The sequence below is a fragment of the Thunnus albacares genome, chromosome 2 (assembly GCF_914725855.1).
Source record: "Thunnus albacares chromosome 2, fThuAlb1.1, whole genome shotgun sequence".
Classification (NCBI taxonomy): domain Eukaryota; kingdom Metazoa; phylum Chordata; class Actinopteri; order Scombriformes; family Scombridae; genus Thunnus; species Thunnus albacares.
This window is the reverse complement of record NC_058107.1, coordinates 19,521,365-19,545,641: the sequence shown is the minus strand read 5'-3', so window position 1 is coordinate 19,545,641 and position 24,277 is coordinate 19,521,365. Positions and strand designations below refer to the sequence as shown.

General features: G+C 40.5%; 2 protein-coding genes across 7 annotated transcripts in view; both read right to left on the bottom strand.

Annotated features, from left to right (window-relative positions):
- Window positions 1–44: 44 nt before the first annotated feature.
- On the bottom strand, window positions 45–21,077 carry LOC122995436 (transforming acidic coiled-coil-containing protein 1-like). Of its 5 annotated transcripts, none has more exons than XM_044370706.1 (13): window positions 21,005–21,077; window positions 10,963–11,054; window positions 8,305–8,743; window positions 6,478–6,532; window positions 6,275–6,356; window positions 5,216–5,268; window positions 3,763–3,900; window positions 3,598–3,674; window positions 3,357–3,400; window positions 2,933–3,093; window positions 2,342–2,448; window positions 2,103–2,223; window positions 45–1,980 (listed from the first exon to the last, which is right to left on the bottom strand). In XM_044370706.1, the coding sequence occupies exons 1-13, from the start codon at window positions 21,007–21,009 to the stop codon at window positions 1,912–1,914; spliced, it is 1,443 nt and encodes a 480-aa protein (XP_044226641.1). In that variant the 5' UTR covers window positions 21,010–21,077; the 3' UTR covers window positions 45–1,911. The 5 variants fall into 5 exon arrangements, with proteins under 5 accessions (XP_044226641.1, XP_044226633.1, XP_044226650.1 ...); XM_044370698.1 differs by lacking the exon at window positions 21,005–21,077 and adding an exon at window positions 19,410–19,681; XM_044370715.1 differs by lacking the exon at window positions 21,005–21,077 and adding an exon at window positions 19,410–19,681 and having other exon boundaries at window positions 3,763–3,897.
- A 952-nt stretch (window positions 21,078–22,029) lies between these two features.
- Window positions 22,030–24,277, bottom strand: part of ddhd2 (DDHD domain containing 2) — a 15,496-nt gene continuing 13,248 nt past the window's right edge. For both annotated transcript variants that reach the window (XM_044370656.1, XM_044370665.1), the window contains one exon: window positions 22,030–24,194. In XM_044370656.1, the coding sequence (XP_044226591.1) occupies window positions 24,113–24,194 (82 nt within the window). In that variant the 3' untranslated portion in view covers window positions 22,030–24,112. The remainder of the gene's footprint in view (window positions 24,195–24,277) is intronic.

Sequence of the window (24,277 nt, the reverse complement as noted above, 5' to 3'; positions counted from 1 at the left end):
CTAATCAACACAAGTAAAAAAAAAAACAACAACACAAGAACAACTTATAGTAAAACAAATTATATTCATACTTATTCAGGTAAATGTACACACACTCACCCTCTTAGTGTTCAAGGTGTCGACACAAGTGTGAGATCGCCATTTCTAATATACAAATATCAAACAATAATTCAGAAAGGAACAAAAACAGCAAAACAATAATGTGACGTTAGACTGACACAAAGATAAATGGTGGTGCGTCAGTGGGTTTGTGTCACAAGTGGATTTACGAGGCTGAAAACCAACAGTAAAACATCTGAAATACAGACTGAATTAGTTCCAAAGAGTTTGTCAGATTCTTAGAATTGTTTTATTTATTGACAAAATATTGTTTGATTAAATCATAGGGTTTTTCACATTTTATAGTGATTAAAATACAGATGGTTGTTTGTGTTATGCCTTAATTCAACACTGATGGAACTGAGAAGTTTGGCTTATTTTGTTAAATGGAAATAAAACGGCTTGTGTGGAAAAAGAGTATTGATTTGCTATCAGTGCTGATACCCAGGTATCAAACTGGCACCAGTAGTTAAAGATTTCCAATGACGTTCATCTGCATTTACTGATTACTGAAGAACTGTGCTCGAAAACAATTTACAGCCTGAGAAATGTGAAGTTATGTAAATGAACATGCAACAAAATAAATTTATCTGTTACAACAACTAGAGTGCAGAGCTGTAGATACAGGCGTGAGATCTCACATCTTTGTCACACATTAGCGATAGAAAACACTTCTTACAAAGCTGTTAAACTCTTCGTTTCCTGTTTGGTGGTTAGAGATAATGGGAGTAGTGGATGAAAACAAAGATAATATTCAATCAGTGACAGAGTGATAAAAAAAAACAACAGTTGTGGTACTGCAGCACTCTCCAATCTTTTAATAGTTTCGACTATTTTCAGCCATAATATTGAGTTATTACGTTTAACTTTATCCAGATTCTTAGCAAACAACCACTAATGTTGATGTTGTTTACACTTTAGGAAGACACTGCCTGTATTATAACAGACAGGACGATACGACAACATTTATGTAATCACAAGAAAATCCTTGATTGTCAGTTTTATTATACTTTTCTGTGAGTGATAAATTATCTGCAGCTACTTGAATTGTCCAGAATCCCATCTCTGTAGTCCTGCAGACCAGCTAAAGCAAACGCTGAGAATTATTTTAAGCTATAGTCTCACTGACTTGTGGTCTAGACTTACTGTGGTGCAGTGTTCTTCCTGAACAAGGTCTACTGTGTTTCCTCAAACAACCCCAAATCCTTTCCTCCTGTTCTTGCACACCCTGATTTTAACCCTGACCTCATTCTGCTCCAAACAATACCCCTGAGCTTCTTTCATTCAGAGTAAAATCCTTGTTTACTTCATAGAAAAATACATTTTTATGGATTGTTGCTTTAATATGAAACAATCCTCGTCAAAGCCCATCCTCGTATATGCCTAAATGCAACTCAAAAAACAACCTCCAGGCTGCATTAAATCTGATGTCATCCTGCTGGAGGAGTTGCTGAGAATTTAGCTGTTAAGCTGCTGGGAATTTAAGCTGAGTCACAAGCGGGTTGTTGTTCACTGGCATGATGGACAAAAGCACACGGGATCCAGATGGCGTCATAATGGACACAAAAAGCAAACAAAGTGACAACATATGACAGAGTCCCAACAATTATTAGCATGTACAGAATCTTAACGATTCTCGTCACAAGTACTGTAGCATTCAGGAAGTTACTTCAGACATCTGTACATGAGCAGTCTCTGAGTTGCAGGGCTGGCACAGGGTATGAGAGCTGCTTCGTGGCTGGGGGCATGCACAGGACGTCACTGTCGGCAGGACCGGAGGGACGGCGGTGGCTGATACACAGGAAGTGTCTCTCAGTCTATTTTTCCCATTTTTGCAATCAGCTCGTCACAGATCTTGGTGAGCTCCTCGATCTCTTGATTCTGTGACGACAAAACACAGGACAATATCACAGTGTGTTCAGTTACAGCGTAAAAACACGCACTGCTGCAAAGTAGAAGTTTCATCTAGATTGAGCATGCAGCGTGATGGAGACGCCTCTCACCTTCTGCTGCAGAGCTTGTTCCAGAGACTCATTCTTCATCTGCTCCTTCCTCAGGCTGGCGTTCAGTGCCACGCTCTCCGAACTTGCCTTTGCACGCACCTGAGCGATCTCCTCATTGGCTCTGTGGGAGGAAAAGGGGAAAGAGGGAAAATTAACAGACGTTATATATAACAGCATCTCAAAATCGTGAAAGCTATTTGCCTTTTTTTTTTTGAGATTTACTTTTAAGCTCCACATACTTGTCTAGTTTCTCCTCAGCGTGGAGTTTGAGTGTCTGGTATCTCTGCTCCTCCTGCTTTACTCTGGCCAGATACTCCTGAGCGCACTTCTTCAGCACCTCCTCATTCTGTACAAGGAAGCAGAGATCAACCACAGTGTTATTTATGAATCATTCTTACACAGAGAGAAAACAATGGCGCAGACTTATGTGTCTTTAAATTATCCTTACTGAGTTATTAAGTAAAAAATATATACTGCAGAATTAGATGGTCATAATTCTAATAACTGTTTTTTATTTCTTTAATATATGCTCTTCTCCTTGTAATCCTTCCTGCACTCATTTACCATTGGAAGCTGACCAATTTAACCACCTCAGCTGTTCTCTGTTTCCTCCATGAGCAGCTTCCTTAAACCACTTTCAGGTCAGACTTTTGAGGGCCAGATTTGTCAGGTGACCTTCAATTCAAAAGCCTGTTGCTCATAACCACAGGATATTTCCCGACCTTATTCTGACCTTTGTCCTCTTACAGCCCTTCAATTCGTGCTACTAACAGTTGATCACTTGAAAATGAATCTTTCCCTCAGTAAGAACTTCTCCTATGACCCCTTACTTTCTTAAAACCCTCCAGCGTGCTCTTCATAGTTTCATAGCGACGAAACACATCAGAGAGCGACCGCTCCACAGAGTTCAGGTCTGCCAGGGCAGCTTCCTTCTCCATCGTCACAGCATGCAAAGCCTTCTGGGAACTCAAGTTGTTGCGCTGTTCATCCTCTGAGAGAGGTGAAGAAAAAGACTTTACTGTTGAGCGTTAGATAATATCATTATCATGCGTTTTATCAGGTGACAGTGATCGCACAAAATATTCAAAAATAAAGACAAAAAGACGAGTGAAGTTTGTGATGTTTTTTCTAATGCAGGACGATGTGGACTACTGTTACTGCCTCTACGTCACTATCAACAGGACACACACATTATCATGCTGTGGCACTAAAATCAATACAGCAACCAGTGAAATGTTGCATTGGATGACTCACCGATCATCTGAGCGATTGTCTTCTCGTACTCCGCAACAATCTTCCTGTAAGGAGACAAAGCACATGACGGATCTTACTTAACCTCAGGACAAACTGGTGTTTTTTAATACTTCAAAGAGAGTTTAGAGCCCAAAGCCCCTATCTTTAAAAAAGACATAGAGGTAGTAAATTTGTGGATGTTTTGGTCAATTCTCCATGACAACTGAGTAAATAAAAAACATGCAGCAACACGTTTCCTCACCTCATCTCATTGACTTCTTGTCTGCAGTCCTCATACTTTTTCTTCCAGTCGTTGACTTCTGCCTCTTTAGTGATAATCTGAAAGAAGCAGAACTGAACTGAGCTTACGGGGAAAACAAACACACTGATAAATTTCATGTTGGATGAGGGAGATAAAGGTGTGTACCTCCTCCCTGATGAGGGTGAGAACGGCCTGTTTTTCTGCCTCACTGATGCAGATGGAATCCAAGACTTGACTTCCCGTTTTCTGCATCTCACTTCCTCCCCCCGACTTGTTTTTCAATTTGCACGGGTCCTCGTACTGCTGAGGGCAAAGGAAAATCAGCCATGTCATCTCAGAATTGTATGTTTGCTTAGACAAAAGAAGGTATTCACACCTAAACCTGCCTTTTCAAGATGCTATAGATTCACTATTGATTCAAGAAACATTCCTCTATGATACCATAAAATTCTACATTATGCTCATAATTTCAATACAGACTACTATTATTCCTTTCATTCCTTCTCATAAAAAGCATGATTTCCTCTCAAGTAACTAACTTTTTTCTGGGAAAGAGGAACTCCAGTTTACTGTAGGTGCTTAGAAAAGCAAATGTGAAACCTTGAACTCACTGTTTATAGGTTGTATCAGCATTTAGTTAAGAGAGAGAAACAAAAAGGAACATTTATTGATGTAATAAACTTTTTTGTTTACCACTATGACACATAATTCATGACCAGATTCTTATCTGTTGATTCTAAGTGAAAACGTATTGATTAATCAGTTCACTAATTAGTTCTGTTGTAGTGACACAAGTGGAAATAATGAGTCACAGACATAAAACAGTAATCAAATGTGACAGTTTCCTGCACTTAAAACGTCTCTGGCTGATTATTTCACTGTGAACATGTTGTTTCTCTTTCCGTTCTCTCTGTTCCTCTCTTTCATCGTCTTTTCTTCATTCTCTCAAACCTTTATCTCTCACTTCATACCCGTCTTGCCTTTCAATTGTCGTTCTCAAATATTTCAGTCTTCCTTCTTCATCTCCTCCCCCCCGTCTCTCCTCTCATTTTGTCCTTCCCAGGATTATACCAGTCATATTCTAATCTCCTGAATGATAATCTAAATCCATCTGTCACCTGAGCAGATGAACATGGTGGCAGATACTAAGTACCTCCTGCCGTCCTACAACACAGGAGTGCAACCATCATATCAGACAGGCGATCGTGTTGCAGCTTTAGATATGATGCAGGTGGATCTAAGCACAAAATTGGGCTGTAAAGTCTCTTACTAGTATTTTAAATCACAAGACACGCTTAAAAAAACTGCTGAGTTTGTCATTTACTACACAAATTTAATCCAACCAATATAAATCAAAGAGCTGAATCTCAACATGCTCATGTTGTTACCAGTGAAATGTAACTGGGGCAAGTCTGGACTTCTCAAATCTGATGGAGACAGATTAGTTTGACTGATAAAAGAGTGCTTCAGCCCCACCTAGTGTTTACTGGTGGGAACACGTTGCAGATGCTTTTGTAGTGAAGATGTAAAGTCTAAAATCTGACACAGTACATGTGATCAGGCCTGATTCATACAACAGTAGAAAGGATTTAAATGATCAAATGTTATTGTTTCTCACCACAGAGCAGCAGTCTGACTCTGCAGCTTTGGATGTCACATGGCACTCTTGGACTGGAAGAAAACAATACACACGTTAAGAAGAATTAGTGATGCTGTGGACTATAATGGCCAACAGGTGGCAGTACATGATAAGCATTACAATGTTTCTGGCAATAAATGTATTTCTCATAAAAAATATAACTGGGAGTACTTGTTTGATCTGTTGGAGTATTCTCATGACTTACTGTATGTAATATATAATATGCATAATGTTAGTAACAGTGTGTTGATGAGTTTTATTTTAGTATTTAGTACAGTTTTAAATAAATTGGTAAGGTGAAATTATCCCAACCCACTAAAAGTTAATTTCATCTTGACAAGTTTGGACATTATTTGCAGATTTTTTTAAAGTAGAAAAACACTTTTTCTTACAATTATATATTTATTAGTGTACTTTCTGTTCACACTCCAAAACCAGATCTGCTCAGTAATTTCAACTTATCTTTGAGACTTGAGACTGTCCTCGGGCTGAACCAGAAAAATAATATCCAAAGTAAAAAGACCAAAACATCATGTGTTTGGAGACCAAAAAAACAGGCTCCTGCACTTGCAGTGATGCACTGTTGTGCAACATTTGTCACAGTGAGGCCTCAGTAACTAAAGCTGTGTCACATGCAGCCTGAAGGCACCTGCATGATCGTACATGTATGTTTTATCACACAAACACAGCTCTTCTCAAACAGAAAAAGGACAGAACTTACTGCTCTGAACAACTGTGCTGACATGGTGCTCACTACTCACAGTCACAAGTTTCACTGCAGCACAAAATGATACGTAAGGTTAATGATTAATATGTGTGTATCTAAACTGTAAGGCAAAGATGACCTTCTCGCTGTCCGCTATTGATCGACCATGACTGATTGTTTGCCCAAAGGGAAACTAAAGCACGCTGACTTCAACAGCTATCAGACTCAGTAATAACTGAGCTATTCGCTACGGTAACAGTGTGTTTTCTATTAGACATGAAGACATTATGAGCAAAACATCAAAATCTATCTTTATTGATCTTGTTACTCACTGCTTTGGTCCTTGTCTGGTTTGACCCCGGCACTGCTTGCCAACTTCTCCTCATCTGTGGCGTGGCCTCCATGATGGTCGTCCTTCAACAGCAGCAAATATAATCAATCACGCAAACTGTGTACAACTCTTCAAAAACTAAACACGACCACATGAGGAGATGTAGCTAATAAATTCAACAGTAGACACATTATCTACGCTTACCTGTCCGCTGAAGTCCTTCTGCATCGGCTGGTTCTGCTTTACTTTACAGGAGTTCCTGAGTATGAAGGTCAATAACAACATCAGTGTTAATGATAACCAGACCATAGCTCTGACACAGAGGCTCTACATGGACCCCTGCGAGCTCTGTAAGCATTTGCACAGGTGTAGTGATGAGAAGAGAAAGCAGCAGAGACAGAAAGCCTTACAGCCAGACCTCATTTCTCTGCTCTGTGTGTGTGTGTGAGCTTGCATGCTCTGCTTAAAAGTGCTGAATTATGCAGAGGAAAAAGCAGATTAATGAAAAAGGCCAAATTGAAATAAGAACAAGAACAGTTGCACAGAGCATTAGAGGGAATTACAAGGTTTCCACTAACACTCTTTCTCAAACTCTCTCTCTCTTTCTCCTCTACTTTCTTAATCTGTTTATCACACTTTTTCCCCCCCTGACTTCACAATTTAGGTCGGGTGGATGACACAGCAGGCCGTGGAGCGAGCCTGGACTCTCTTAGGCAGAAACGAGTGCTCTTGCACATCTAGGGTTGAAGTTACAAACACACACGCACGTCGGCACACACAGTTAAATATGCAGTACTTACAACAGAACACAGAGGAAATGGACTTGCTCAGCAGTCCTGATGCCACACAGGGAGAAGGGAAACAGAATGACAGGTTTGGAAGGAAAAGGAAGAAAAGACACAGGAAAGGACGGGACAGGGGTTAGGTTAAACACAAGGGTGGTTATTAGAGTTTAGTAAATAGAGAAGAAAGACTAAAACAAGACGAGTGAGAAAGTGTGATCAAACTGGAAAATAAAACCTTGATTGAAACTGGACAAATTAAAATCTTCCAAACCTCCTAAAACAAATAAAGCAATAATAATGCTTCTTTAATGCTGTGAGAGAAGTGAGAGGATCCCTTAATGAGAAACTCTCTTATCTGGTGGTGGAGTTCCTCCCTTTAAGAAAATTACTTTTGAAATTGAAATACAAAAATCATAAAGAAATTAAAATCCAATATCAGTTTACATTGTAATTTGAGGGCAGGACTGCCACTTGATTTTAACCAACTGTTATTGAATCTGTTGTAGACTAAAACTTATAAGTAAACTCAAACTTATTTTTCCAACATGGTGCTGGTTTGTAGTTCATTGCAGTATATACGACAAAAAGCTAACGATTACAGTTATGTGGGATATTTCTGTTGTAACTTGATCAAATGTGAATTTTTTTTGGCAGGAGCATAACAGAAACAAACCACAAGAGGGCGTCATTTTAATACTTTAACATCTCATTGCTATTGAAAGAAACTGTTGTCTTACAAACATAAAAGCATTTGTTTAAAACACACAAGAACGTTAAAACTATATAATGTCAATCCTGGCCTACATGAGCATCTATGGAAGACAAATCCTGTTAAATCCTTCAAAAAGCTTGACTAACACTGAAAATGAATCCAAATTCTAAAATAAAATTAAAACTAAAATAATAACGGTGAGGAATGGATGGTTGTGCAGGAGAAGAAGAGCAGTTGAAAGGTTCGTTTAATGGGAACAGGGACCTTGCAGGGCTTTGAAGATACAGAACAGGGTGACACAGCTGGTAAAAGGGGAAAACTCTGATCACTTCAGGTTCATTGTGCACAATAGCGAGCATTCACTAGTGTTCCATGCAGCCATAAAAGAGAAAGCAGCATTTGTTCATCTTAATCTGTGAGTCATACAGTATTAGTCCAGTTTAAGTGTGAGTGTAACCAGTGACTGAAAAGAGGATGATAATGAGTGACGAATAAAGGGGAACGGTACATGTGAGGGTTTGACATTTAACTCACGTGATAATCTTGCTGTTGGTCTCGCTTCCCTCCAGGTTACATGTCAGTTTTGCGTTCCCTAGTGGAGAGTCAGAGTTCACATTGCCATTGAGCAAGTCAGGATCCACACAAACGTCATGGCTGGGTGTCAGGTTTGAGTCTGGGCTTGAGTCAGAGGTCATCGGAGCCTCGTCGTCCACCTCCTCAGGGTCGGGTTTGTTCAGTGGGGAGATGACTGACAGTGATGGGGGCCGGAGGGCTTGATGCGGAGGCAGAGGGCTGGAGAGGGAGAGACCCTCTCCTGGTTTGGTGCCCAGGGTCATGTTGAGGTTCTGATCCAAACCAACGCAGCTGTTGTTAGGGGACGAGCTGGTGAGGTTGTTCAGGGAATCGACCTCTTGGGAAGAAACATCCTGGTTGGAGTTCTTGTCCAGAAAGTGGTTTGTAACATCAGGAAGAACTGCAGAAAGGGAAGAAAAGCAAGTCTTAATCCCTCCACCAGTAAGCCTGTTCTTAAACTTTAAAACCTTGAAACATCCCTATCCGGTCGCAACCTAATGATTTCATCTGTCACTCAAGAGATTTAACCTTCAAGTGATGGCCTCCCTTTTCCTGTTAGAACATTTAAAATGGCTGCTGGACATTTTAAATGTTCTAACAGCTCCTCTCAGGGCACTTCATATCCTGTGTCCTCACACATCCCGTTAACAGCTAGCTTACGACCTCAGCAGCAGACCGGTCTCGGTTGAGTCACACTGTTGCTGAAACACAGCACTCTCTGTTACTGAGAAATACACCCCCACACACACTGTAAAACTCACACAATAACACAACTACAAGATCCTCTAGGTACTCTTTTTCTTTCCTCTCAAAGTACACATTATATGAATGAAATCATGGTAGTTTCACTTTGGGCGGATAACAGCTTCTCACATCGTTTGTCATGACCAAGAGCTAATGTGTGACTTATTACATCATACATTCAACTAGTACAAGTTCTGGTAAGCTCCTGCTCAAAATCTGGGTACTTTCAGATATATACACACATACACCCTTTGGAGACAGGGAACAGATGTGGAGGAACCACACCCAGTCATGCAGAGTACACAGCACCACGTGGCCTAGCAACAAAAACAACATCAGGATTTATTGCAGTTTCACAACTCAACCAAAAAAGAGGAAAAGGAGACAGAAGAGGAAGTGAGCTAGTCAGAGAGAAATAGATGGTATACAGGTAGACGCACTGCTGTCTAAGGTTTCAGCATCATCCTGGTTCAAACATACATACAGTCAGATTGTGGTCTTGAACCCCTGTGCCATTACAGTCTAATTATAGTGAACCAGGCTATGAGTCTCTCCACACAGTTGATATTTTATTTATGAAGCTAACCCAGATTTTGTACAGAGCATGTGACCAGAAATCGAGACTGTTATTGTCTGCAACTAGATTCAATAATAAACACATTCATCTCTCTGTTATTATCTTGCACAATGTCCCATGTGTTGCATGTCTGATTTCAACTAGATGAGTCATCCAAACCATGCAGACCCATTTGATCTTCACGTACAGTGCAAATTAAAATCAGTTACTTCAATGAAAACTGATGGGAATGAGGAAACAGTTTGCTAACACTGGTGATATAATTAGCATTCGTTTCAACACAGAGGATGCACTCCAGTTCATCTATTACTATGGTGATGCATTGTAGTTCATGTCTGTGTGGGCGAAAGCAGGACAGCGGGAGGGAATGGGGGGAGAGGGAGGCTGCGGCCTCTCTGGCAGCTCTCTACCACCCAATTATCGGCAGATTTACAAGTCTGTGCCTAACAGGAAAGAGCTCGTTAACGTTTCTGATAACTTTTCATACACACGGTCTGTGTTGGCATGTTCAACTACATAACGCTCCAGATTTGAAGTGACACAAACTTATCAACAAAACATAATTTCCACTTTAATCTTGAGACATTAGTGTCATTACTAAACTGCAATTAAAATGTCTGTTCACTCAAATGACTAAAAAACTAAATCCAAAACTATACACATTGCCAGATACTATTAGAGCTAAGTGAGAAAATATGTTTGTAGTTTGGGTAACCTGGACCATTAACATACGTCTGCCACGAGGTCTGATCTTGTGGGAAATCTGCCAGAAAGCTTTACAGCTTAGAACAGGAGCAGTTCAAGCTACACTGCCAAGGTTAATGGAAAATCACTTCAAACATGATACCACTGGTATTAAAATTGTAATCATTGCTACTCATACCGTCAAATTCAAGTTTTTCTGTAATTGTTGTAACTTGACTTCACTCAGTCTAGATCCCAATCTGAGTTCTAGGAATGGGGCCGGGTATAGCTGGAAATACCTTGATATTAGTGCTGATTCAATACTTTGATATTAATACTAAAATGTACAAGTACAAGTACATTGCCTACTCAAAGTCTGAGATATGTTAAATCATATGATATGTTAAATCATATGGGAAGTAAGTGATCAAAGAATGAGTAAACAAATTTAAAAGATGACCAGATATTCTACGCCAGCTTTTGGTGTTTGACGGTTGTCAGTAATCACTAAATTTGGTAACACATTAAATTATTGAGGTTTGATACTGAAGTCTACATTAGAATTTCCAACATCTCTAACCAAGTGTGACCGCCAGACCGCTGAGTCATCTCACCTGAGTGGTTGGAGTTGTCCAGTTGGCTCAGCAGATTCACAACACACGGAGACTCTGCCTCTGGAGTCTCGAAGGTCCCCTCTGAGTCTGAACTATGGAGAGAATGAGAGGGGAAGAAAAAGATTTATTTCATGTTTATAATTGAAGTTGTTAGTGGCCATATGAAATTAAGTTAAAATTTTATAAAATATTGACGAAAATGTGACTTTATCAGAAACAAACAAAGAGATGAGAAAGAAAGAGGTCAGAGTTACGACTGAGCTTGCATAATTGGCATGTTCTCTGAAACCAAAGATGAAATCTCCAATTTGAAATTCAAAATGTGTTGAAACTGACAAAACATGATCCACAAAACAACAACTTTCCTCATAAAGTGTTTAGAGCATGTGATTAAAAAAAATCACAGCGCCTAGAGCTGCGAGAAAGCTCCCATCTTTGAGAACAGAAGGGTATTGAATGTTAGTCAGTCTATCTAATCACATATCAATGCTACAAACAGCTACTAAATGATGTTCATATAACAATAAAAGCTTTAGTTGTGTGTTGCAGTGTCAAATTTATTATAACAAATAAGCGCAGGCTTTCAAATATCAATTTTCTGTTTTCTTAAAGCGACGTGAAAACAATAGAGCTCAGAGTTCAAAGCAGTTCAAAGTAAACAAGCTGCTTTTATTTTAAGGGGAGTCAGAGGAAGGGAGAGGAGAGGAAGTGAGGCCTGGGCCCTACAAGGCCACCTGCATCCTTTACCCCTTAATAAAGACACACTGTGTCCCACGACATCCACACACACACACACACGCAGACACACAAAACACACACAGTCTTTTGGTCTGCTGTGTCAGCTGCCTAGACACCCAGCCCAAATTTATTTCCAAACTGTGGAGAGACAGAAAGGAAGGGAGAGAGACAGCGAGTGAGAGTTTATGTGGGTGTGTGTGTGTGTGTTTGTGTGTGTACTCGTTCCCAGCCACTTGAACGCACATCAAAACGTCCACACTCTAATGAAAAACAGCACAAAGAACAAAGCTGACAGAGCCAATACCCAACCGCACTCCATCTCTGATACCAGTTCACACAAACATGTTCACACACAGGGCTCCATGCAACCACACCATCCAGAGCTAATCCTAATATACATACCCACCCCCCACCCAACACACACACACACACACACACACGCACACGCACACACTGGATCACGTCCCAGTGATGGCCCCAAAGGTTGCGAGCTTGGATGGTTACTTAGAAACTAAAAAAAAATCAAAAGCTTTGGAAACTGTGGCTTTTTTTCCCTTCCCCCAGCAAATGTTCCTCAACTGCCAAACAGCCTCACTCTCCATTCACACACACACACACACATACACACACACACACACACTCAAAACACACATAAAAACAGCCATAAACAGTCAGGTCCTCAGTGTTTGGTGTGTCATAAGGAAATGACAAAAGCAGGAAATGATAAAAGAGTAGTTTGAGTGACTGAATTTTGACTAAGATTCTGTTTTTAGCCAGCGACAGCAGCACTGGGATCCACAGTCGGAAAGAATGTGAGATTATACCACAGCATCAATCAATTTGTCTGTGTATGTGTGTTTATATCCACCACCTGTCAGTATGACTCAGGGGAATCATCACACATGTACACACACACACACACACACACACACACACACACACAGTAATAATAATCAATCTACCAGATTCCAAACTATATCAAAAATTGATTCTTATTGATTTCATGTCTTATACAAACACACCTGTAAACCAGCTTTCTCTCTCTGTCCTCACTTTCTCTCTCTCTCTCACACACACACACACACACACAAACATCTGTGGCCAAGCCCTCTTACTTGACATCTCCATCATCCTTTGCTCTTGGCTGTCTGGTTTGCTCGTCTTCCCCCGCACCCCCGGTCACTGCCGACCACGTCCATTTGGCCCACTGGACCGGAGACAACCAGGACATCCCTGCACCAAGAGTCGAGTCCTAAACCTGCTGCCACCTCCGAGCTTTAACGGTAAACTTCCTTTTCCTCTGGATCAGTTAAGACTAACGCAGTGATCTCCAACACTCTGTCTTTCCAACTCCAAAAAACGAGGCTGTCAAAAAGAAGCAGGCGCCCCTTCTGTCTTCTTGCTTCCCTCCCTTTCAACGTCAGCTTTCTATACAGCTCTCTCACTTCCTCCTCACGCTCAGTTCTCCCATCCTGCTCTTCTGCACTGTTGACGGTCGCGAGAGAGAGAGAGAGAGAGAGAGAGAGGGGGAAAACGTGTCTCACGCTTCTGCAGCTGCTGTTTCTGTTGCTGCTTTGCTCTCCACCGCACTGACTCAGACCGTGCAGATTACTGGAGCATCAGTAGTCACTCCTCTCACTGCTCCCCCCTCCCTCCCTGCTTTCTTTCTGGGTGGACGATCAGCTGGTTAACAGACAGACACAGCTCGCCCTGCTCCTGTATGTTTGCTAACTTGCTCGGTCTCAGGAGTTTGCCTCTCCCCTCCCTGAGCTTTTCAGGGTTTGCCCATTGTAAAGGAAGAGAGGGGGGTACAGAGAGGCAAAGCTTCCTGTTTTAACAGGCAAAGAAGAATCTGGTTACTCTGAGACAAACATAATGCCAGATGCTTAGTGTCTCCAAGAAAAGAAACAGATGAAAAGACAGGAAAGGGAGGAAATGTGGCGAACAGTACATTTTAAAAGATAAGTTTGGATGTGAAATAATGCTCTCGTTGTGTATCCTGTCTTTCTGAAATTATGCCTTCTAATAAAACACATCTCACTGACATTATAACCTCCCATATTCCCTAAGAAATATAAAGTATATTTGCAGTAAAGCCCTGGATATGTACAGTACATTCTGACAGATTTCCAGATACACTACATCCTTTAGGGAGACAAGCATTGTCTATTTGAATTTTAACCAAATTAAAGGATATTTTTTTTGCAAATGAACTGACTGAGCAGTTGCTGAAACAATGAGGCCACCATGAGTTTGAAAGGTAATTTGAGTTGTTAATGGTTTGTTTACTTGGCAGCTTCCAGCAGAAACAGTGGATAACTGTGATTGTGACAAAGAGCTTTGCTGAAAAAAAAAGAGCCCTTCTGCTTTTTTTCCATGGTTGAATTAAGAGAAGACAAGAGCAATCCTGTTGCAAATATTTTCAACAAGGACTAGGAATGTATAACAGACACAGATAGATAAAATCTAAACCATTAATGCAGCGATGTGTGGCCAAACTTACAGAGGATCTATTGTTCGCTAAAAATATCCAGGACAGGCAGCAAACCAATCAATACAGCAAACCTAGATTCAGCAGTAACAGTAACTGACAGAAAAGTCATTTGGATTAAAGCTCTCATCGCTGCTCACACATGCTCACACAAGTGCCTGTAAGGCTGTTCATGGATGGCTTATGTAACTGAGTGGAGGCTTTCACATTTATACATCTCCCACACACACACACACACACACACACATACATACAGAGTATCTAGGCCGGATGAGATGTGTTCTTTGAAAGAGAAACATGGACCATGACTAATCTAATAACAGGAGGATGGTTTGACCACTGTGAAAAAGGTGAACAGGAGCAGAAATATTTTTTCTTTTTATTTGCACTTTGAGTTTTCTCTCCTGCTGCTTGCTGCTCGCATGTGGAAAACATCCACGGAGACAGGCGGGCACGTAGATGTATTCACGCACAAAAACACGCTCACAAATAATGTCACACACTGGTGAACACGGAGAAAGAGACCCTGTTCAATCTGTGATAGGCTGACAGAAAAACAGAACAAATTAGAGGGATGACAGATGGAAAACAGCGTTAATTAAAAGCGGGGATGGGAGAGAAAGCAAGATAATGAGGATGAGAATATTTAGAAATTTGAGATCAAAGGGTAAGGTAAAAGGGCAGAGCAGGAATCTGCAAAGCGCCCTTGTGTGTTTCGTTAACATTCCCGACATTGTCTCTTTTACCTCCTTTGTTTGGGTATCTGTCAGTCAGGCCAGCAGAGAGGACAAACCTGTCTATCCTGTAGAGGACATGATCTGCCTGAAGATAACAAAGCCCCTCAAGCAGCAAAGCCATAAGCAATGAACGTCCTGTGCTGCATGAACCTGGTTTTACTCTGTTGCACCTTGAAGCTATATGTGTTTGTGCCTCTGGACACAAACACAGACAGAGCGACCACATGCAGACAGAGCGCTCTGAGAGAGAACATCCCCACCTCTCCCTCTGGCCGAGGCATGAACACAGACGAGCGAAGTAGAAGGAAAACAGAAAAAGGGAAAAGAATCGGCTCTTATGTAATACCTTGAAACCGCAAATAGCTCACAGGGAAACAGTGGCAGTAACCCACACATACATATATGATCTGCGGCTGCCATCTTAGCACACACAGAGCCCTGTGCAGCTCAGGGGTAGACACGAAACACCGCATACACTAGACTCAGGCTGCTATGTGCGTTTGCTGTCAGTTAATACAGGAAGAATGGCCCATCCTTAATCATCAATTACATTTTGACTGATAGCGGCATGTGTGGTTATGAGCTAAGAATAAATCAGCGATGCTAAACATGTCTGTGAGCCACAACAGAGGTGATCTGATACTAATGAGGTAACTATTTATGTACATGTACACAAAGGGAATTAGAGAAGCTTCTCAACTATCAAAGACTGTATATCTCTGCTCTCAATCCCCCTGAATGACGACAGAAAGTCAGCTGGCTTGCCTGACCTTTCGTCTAGTGCCACTGTCAGGTCAGCATTTCCCCTGACCACCGCTTTGATTCATTACAAACTATATTGAAGGTTAATGGTTGGATTAACATGAAATTTACAGTGAATATTCCTAGACGATGAATCCCAATGTTTTTGATCATCAGGACAAACTTGTATGCAAGAAAAATCTTAATGTAATAAAATGGATTCACATGAAAATTACAGACTGCCTTTTAATTTTGGATTGAGATGCTTTCTTCCTCCTCAATTAGTGCAAAATGTCACTTTCCACACCAGATGTCACTAAAGCCCCTAAGAGGATGAATGATTTTGATTTTTAATGGCCTCCACCCTAAAGATAAACTTTACATTTTTATGCCCAGTGATGGTAAGAAGAGCAGAATTGTAGCATATTTGTTCTGTCCAACATTTTCATATTGCAGGGTGTAATTCCAGCTTCACTGGTTTAATTTTAGACTTGCGCTCTAGCCTAACTTGCTTCAATTAGAGGTTACATTCAAAGAAATGCAGAAAGTGCTGTCTTCAAATGTTCATGGTTTGATCAACATTTACAGAGAGCAAATGTCAAACAGCACATTTAAATGAATGAATGATCTTTACTGTCATCATACACAAGTACAGTGTTAGGCTTCTCTCTGGTAATTAAATAATGTCATAAACCTGTCATTGTCACTATTTACAATGTAAGTGCTCCTGGTCATGAATCCAGACTCAAACTGCAATAAAGTAAGAATGACTATCCCAGTTTCACTGGTTTTTCTACATTTTGTCAGAATAACAAGTCTCTTCAAAAGCCAAGTGCAATACACACGAGCGCCTTAATGGTAGGATGAGGCTGTGGAAAAAAATTAAGTTTGCTTTTAAAGTGAAAGTATCCACATTGCACGGAGTTAGTGATAATCTGCAAGATTACCGTTCCTTAATTTAGAAACACATTGGGAGCAGAAAATGTCTTTATACTATCACTCAGATGTCTACACTGGAGTTATAAACAATCCAATAACAAAATACTTGATTGTGGCGTTTTATATTATGGGTTCTATTCTATCTTTGTTGCATACATGCATATTAAATTCACTACTTTTTGTGCAGCAGAGGATATAAGTGAGCAAAAAGTTTAATAAATAGTGTTTGGTTTCAATAGCACAAAATATATTTATAATATAAGGAATTTGTGGATAAAGTGTCGGTCCATGTATAAACTGTATTCAGTTTTTCATGCGAGAAATGAACATGGGATGGAGAGACGGACTGACTATATATCTCTCTATCTATCTGTGTGTCTTTCTAATGAGTCGAAGCATCTAATCTGAGCAGAGAAATACTGCTGGGTCATATTTGTTGGCTTGTTTTGTAGGATGGTGCCACCTAGTGGTCATAATGGACTCTTTTCCCAGATTCCTTAGATACATTAAATAACTGTAACATAAAAACAGCAGCATTAGATTCATCCACATCTTTATTGTTACAGTGTCAGGATGAAAGATCACAGCAGAGGAGAGGAATAGATGTGAGAGAGATGCATGACTGTTCTGACATCACCTCTGTGAGCTTAAACAGAGTGGACAGGATCTCCGGTTTCACCATGGCAACCGTTTGGGAAGAGGTCACAAGTGTATTACACTATGAAACATGCATATGAAGACTTCCTACGTTGTTGATGTTTATACTTTCCTGCATCTTAGCTCTATGTAGGTCACAGCAGCCTCAGAGGGATAAAATATAGACACGCTCCAAAGTCTTTGATTTGGGTTTGTGTGTTTACTTCCTGCATTCAGAAAACTAGCGTGGAGTGAACAGAGTTAGACTGAATGCAGTACAGTAGAATGACTTAACTGACTGTGGCATTATGAAACAAAAAGAGAAAGAGAGAAAGAGAGGAGGGGTTTACCCCAGAGGAGTCATGTACGGACACCAACTGAGCTATTGTCCATGACTACATGGGAGCACACAATTCCCAGACAATAGTGCATGTAAATTGTACACACATGCACGCACAAGGCAGGGAGACGACACACCCCCTACTGTTCTACTTTATGGTGTTTCCATTCTTTTTCTTTGCCCTTTAAATTCAGTTGAAATGGTTGTTCAAATGCATCATTGTTGCACAGTACGAGTGAACACTATTCAACAGTGAGATTCACTGTCAAGCCTCATCAGTGCAGGCATAATTAAAAATCTTCAAATTTTGTGCCTGGCTTCATGTATTCACAATGCGTGCATCTCGCTAGAGATAAAAAAAAGTTTTTCATCTCACTCTGGCCTGAATTCAAACCACTGCAGCAAGAAAATGGGCTCCAAATGCAGGTCAGTCTCTTCCCAAATGAGGGACCATCTGATGTTCAGGGATTTTGAAGAATAAGACTGTGTCCATCCAAGAGTGTTCCAGTTGTAACATAAAACGGATGATTGAGCCAACTAAAATTAGACCAGAAGCTGAAAGCGGTGATCCCACTGCGCTGCTCGGCTTCCCATTTTTCCCACGGGGATGACCCCAACCCCCATCTGCACTAACCCAAACACAGCTGTATGCCATAAACTACAGAGGGATTTTTTGGCAGATTTTTTTAAAACACCCACATAACAATCAGCATTACTTGAACATGGCCTTGTCTCTGACATCCTGTCTCCCAAGTCTTCAGCTTTGCTTTTCTGTCACTCACTGTGTCCCTATCATCTCTGAAACAACATCCGCTTCAGTGCATGGCGGCGCTGCTTCTCATATTAACCACCGCCGTTCTCCATGACTTGAATTGCTGAGTGAACACTATGTATATTTAAGGGACGACTAGGCTGAATATGGCTTAGCCAGTGCATTTATGTGCATGTATGCATCGGCTACAGAGGGCTTATAGAAGCTTTTAAAAAATGGAGATAAAAGCAGCTGGGAGGACAAAGTGAAACGACTCACTCACTGTTACAAAGGATTAGAGAGAAAAAAAGAAGAGGATGCGTGGCGGATAAGTGCTTTTAAGCTCTGACGAATGCCTCAGCAACAACATCTTCACTCCCTGCATTTTGCCAAGGAGAATCACATCACGAGGCACTTTGGGGATGTCAAACACAGCATGATGAACTCAGTGTGGTGATAAACAGCAGAACAGAGAGCTATGCTACCTGCTCAGACAGGAATAAACTGTGTCACAGTTAAAATAACACTTCAGAATACGGATTACAGATGCTGTTGGAAGCTGCTGCTAAAATCGAAACCAATGCAAAAGATGAAGAACTGAAAGGAAGGTATGGACACAGCATTGATTTCAAGAGCATGACTCAATCGGCTCATTACATTAGCTTCTCTGCTAATGTCATCAGCTGTACCGCTCTGTCTCTTCCTTCTCTCCTTGGATTTGAATACCTAAATAGTATTCAAAGTAGCCCAGCAGCGGAGGCCATCCGATGGGCTGATTTGCTTTCAGTCCAACAGAGAAAGTTCTAGCTCTACAGGAAGCATCAAGGTCTCTGCGACTGCCCTTCAGCTCCTTATCTCTCACTTCTCTTCCCCTCCCTGAGTTCAACCACACCAGACAACAAAATCTCAAGTACCAAAGGGTGAAATTGATCCGCTTTCCCGGATCAGGAGCACTCGCTCACTCAGCTATTTTGGAGTGTCTCTGTCCGTGCCTTTTCTCATTGAGCACTGGCACACAAACAAACACACACACACACAGACACACAAACAAACAACGAAGGATCCTCGTCTTACATGCTGCTCTTCTTCCGAGGAGAGCTGACGGAGCCCTTCCTGTGCTGGCTGAGGGAGCCCCCCATGGCAACAGCCGAGTCTGTGTTTCGTTTCACGTTTATCCAAGATGCTCCGTATGTCCTTCTCCTCCTCCCAGGTTCACCTCTGTCTCTCCTCCAGACAGCCTGGCTCAGCGTCAGAGATCCACAACGCACTGCTTCTCATGACTGGCTTGATATAATGTCGCCAACCAGCCTCTCCTCTCCTGGTCTTTTTGCTTGTCACTGTTGATGCTATACAGACTAAATGCTCAGGAGTACTACTGATCGCACATGAATAGCTCTGCTAACAGTCCCGCCTCCTCGCTCTACTTCTCCTCAACCTCCATCATCATCTCTCTCTCTCTCCCTCTCTTTCTCTCACACACACACAGAGGCAGATTACATTCACTTGTTAGGTACTGTGAAGCTGTTAGAAGGAGATAGACAAGAGTGGTGGAGTGTGTCTGTGTGAAAGGAGGGGGGGTTATTTAAAGACTGCAAGGTCTAAGAAGTTGGAGGGGGGGGAGTAGATGGAGATGGAGTGTCATGGGGGTATCTGGCAGGGGTGAGAGTATTGTTCGAAAAAGAAAGAGTCTCTTCTATTGTTAGTCAGCTGAATACCAGATCAGAGATGAAGGGGGAGGGAGAGATGGAGGGAGAGTTGGCGGCATAAAACACAGCCCCACTTGTTGTGCCACATTCCCACTACCTGCTGTGACCCAAAACCCACCCCTGCAGCCCCTCGGAGTTAGCATGACAATACACACACACTGTAACAGCTCACAGTTTGTTTGCATACATTCATTTCCTAAGCTCATCACTGCTTTTTGACCTTTTACCCTGAAACCAAACCTGGACACACTCCAAACACTTCAAACAACGCAATCAGTGTGGCACAAAATGTTTCAAAAGACTGAACAAGATTATTAATAAACCTATGAAACAGCCTTACTGGAAATGTATCATGGGCCAACTCATTAATCATCAATCTAACTCATTAATGTGACTACAGCAGAGTCTAACATTGAATTAAAAAAAAAAAAAGACAATTACCTCTTGATTCAAGGCTGTCTCCTCCTGTTATTCTCTTTTGATCAAATGAAGGATGGCTAAAACCTCAGAGCAGTTGCGGGTCAGGCTGTGGTGTCCTGGACAGTCCAGCCTTTGAGAATAACTGAGAGGCTTTAGTGCATAATTTGCTCCCACTGAAATGAATCACACGAGGCTCACTATGGAGATCCTCATTACTGAATGACCTCACTACATTTTTTACACAGTGGGCACAACCATAGAGCCACACACAGCCCACAGAAATAGTGTGACAATGAAATACATAGAGTTTTCATTGACTGTGACTTATAATATGACCGCTATAGTCAGTAAAACTTGACCGTTACTCTTGTTAGTTAGCTTCCGCACCACTTTTAACGTTATCACAACACCATAAATTATCAATATATACATAAACAAATATAAAATGTAGCAATAACCTTGATAGCTTAACAGCCTTCAGCTATTAATAACATTAATAGCTTAAAAACGAATACTAAAATTCGTATTAAGAGCCCAACTTGCCTCATGGTTGTTGTTGTCCCGGGCTGTTGGTCAAGTCACCCGCTACAAGTGATGCTGTGTTTACAACACAACTGCGCATGCTCAATGATATGCCACAGTAACGAGACTGTGGCCAACTTCCATTAAACTCCTCTACCATCCTTTTCTGAGTATAAAAACTAATAATAAATGTATAAGGAATATAATTCAGAGGGGCATAATTAGTAAACCTGCTTCTGAATTTTTTTGAAATAATCTGTATATTGATATAAACTGGAAAAAATGTACCCAGGATTTTTTTTGGTTTCAAATAAGGTGCAAGAGCTGTGAAAATATTGCACAGGTGTTGTCCAGTTAGTTCAGTTATTGTAAAATACAGGTTAAATGTTGACCCTCTTTGTTCCTTCTGTCACCACACAGATGGAATGATAATTCATCTTTTTTGGGACTGTACCTTTAGTCAAACTTTTTGGTTTTTAAACAGAAAATTAGATACTCAAATTCAAAATTTAACTTATTTTATTTGGTTTTGCTCATGAAATGCCTGTCAAGAAAATGTACGTTATTACTTATTTCTTAACTATAAAAATTCCATATACATGCCAGCAAATTTGCAAAATGAAAACTCAGCTTTACTGTCTTCATGTAAAATCCTACCTGGATACTAAAATATTACACACAAACTCTAAAGCTGTGAAAACCAGAGCCTCATGTATTGAATTGAATTTGATTTGTAATTTATTTTATTTTATATTGTTGTTTGCAATGTGATCTTTGTTGTTATGATCTGTGCACTACCTCGATCATACATTACCTTGTAACTGTCGTAAGTTCCATTTTATAATTAAAGTTTAAAAAAAGAAAAAGAGAAGTGGCCCACAAGTAATATTGCCTTATATCATCATGAGGGACCATTACTTCATAATGTAATTCATCACATTTGATTTTGAAGAGGCTCAATGTGCTATGGTTCTGTTGGTTTTTCTTTTATATTGGTCCTATATCAGCATCAGGTTCCTTTATGAAATCCAAACAATACAACAAGACATTTGTAATGTTTTATTATGGCACACACAACATGTAACCATATTAATAGGGTATGTAATTATAAAGGAGAACAACTGGGTTTTTTTTTTGGTGTGTATCAACATATTAGCATCAAGAGCATTATGGTAAGGAGTACGGAAGAAACCACAAAGTTTTTTAGATCTGTGTAGACACTAAAAATTACATAAACTGTGGAGATGGCAATGTCCTAGTAAACTCCAACATGATCATTTAGTGTTCAGTGCATTTCTAGAGAGGAAAAATGAACAACCCCATTCAGGCTCATTCATTAATTGTGCGGATGTTACACCCCCGGCTGAGATGCAGGTCATTCAAAGCTTCAGAGCTGGGGGCTATGACGCTCTGACAGTGCATAACATATGAGTCAGTTCAAAAGTTACTTCGGTTTAACAGAGTTTCTCAACTTTGGTTGAAGGTGAAGGTGCAGACTGGGGATATTTATAATACTGATTCATATATTAGGTTTCATATTCATATTTGTTAGATATTTTGTATAAAATAAATTGATTAGCTTTGAAACACATATTTCTATATAATCTATTTATCATGCTCTTCAAGTCAAGTTAATATGACAATGTGACAACTCTCTTATTGCTGGGTCCATTTATGAAATTATGAAAATACTGGGACCTAAAAACTGGGTCAAGAACAGAAGATGTTGAGAAACTCAGCTCTAACATAACAAAGACATGCGTGCGATACAGACAGAAAAGATAATTTTGTAATATCTTGATACAAAGGAACAGAGGAGAGAAACATGATTTGGCCCTTAAGATTTTTCAAAAGTGGAGATGTCTATGTGAAATGTCAGTCTGTCTTGGAATTAATTTGAATAAAAAATGTACCACTGTTATGAACTTACAGCCAGATCAAATGTGGGTTAATGGCAAAAGAGGGGAAAGAAGATAGTGGTAAAAGAGGAATGGCACCTGGACCTGCGGGGAGAAAGTGTTACTGGCCTTGCTGTTTAGTTTGCACACTGTTATATACTCACACGCACACACACGCACACACACACACACACACACACACACACACTCAGTGTCCTTTCAAGCTCCTGCGTTTCTGTCCTTCATTTCAATTCTTCTTCAGGTTTACTTCTTTCAGATTAATGTGTAAATGTAATCGAACTGAAATACATGATTCAGGTGAAAAAGGTGCGACTTCAACATTATTGCTACATTGCACACATGTTGAAGCAGCAGCAGCTTCGGGTTTCAAGTGGCCTTAATTTTGTCAGAAAGAATGTAGCTGCCAGGAAACTCGTAACAGACAAAATATTAACCTTCATTTTTACTAATTAGACACAAAACATCTTATAGTTGCCCAAAAGAAACCACCTGACCTGATTAAAGGACATTTATAAAGGTAAGATCTAATATAAGCCTAAGGGAAAGCTTCCTTCGTCAAGAGACCTCTGTTGAACAAACATAAGAGCAGGCTGTACATAAGGCGGGGCAATAAGCAATATAGCAATATATATAATCATCTACTATTTTAATTATATCAGGGATTTTTTTTAATTTTCTGAAAAGTGTAAACTGCTGCAGCAATTACTAGACTTTATGACACTTCCTGTTTTGGGAAATGCATAATAAATTCCAGTTTGATTTCCTAATTAGACAACCTGTTTGTTTTTTTCAAACTATTTTTTTCCACATTATGCAGCTGCAGCTGTACACATGATATGTCAATAACTGTTGGAGAGTGAAAGTGCAAAGTAAAGTAAAATAAAGAATCATTCAAAAAGACAGAAAAGTGCAACAAGAAGCATGACAGTCATGTTAATGTGGACCCAGTCCTGTAGTAGGAGTTTTGGCAACACCAAGAAGCCACTGATACCTCAGATGAATGATGACTGACATATCTGAACCAAGATCACCTGACTGCAGCCAAACAGGCTCGACTGCTGGAGGAGGAGAGGGCGGTGTGGTCAGGTAACACTCAGACGGTAAGGCATTCTGGAAGAGGATTGTGCAGCCTCTGGCTCTGTCAGCTGTCCTTCATTTTCTCACTTTTATTGTTGTGTTAAAAAGCGAGTTTACAGTCACAAAACTTTGATTACTGTTGTGGCTGTTCAAAGGCCACGCCCAGCTTGTCATAGATCTCCTTCAGCAGCAGCAGAGCTGTATCCTCAGATTCCCTGGAAGACAGATCGAGAGGAGAGGACAATATTTATTCAAGTTAAAATGAAAATCAGTCTGTTTAAAACCTCCTCTGAACAGA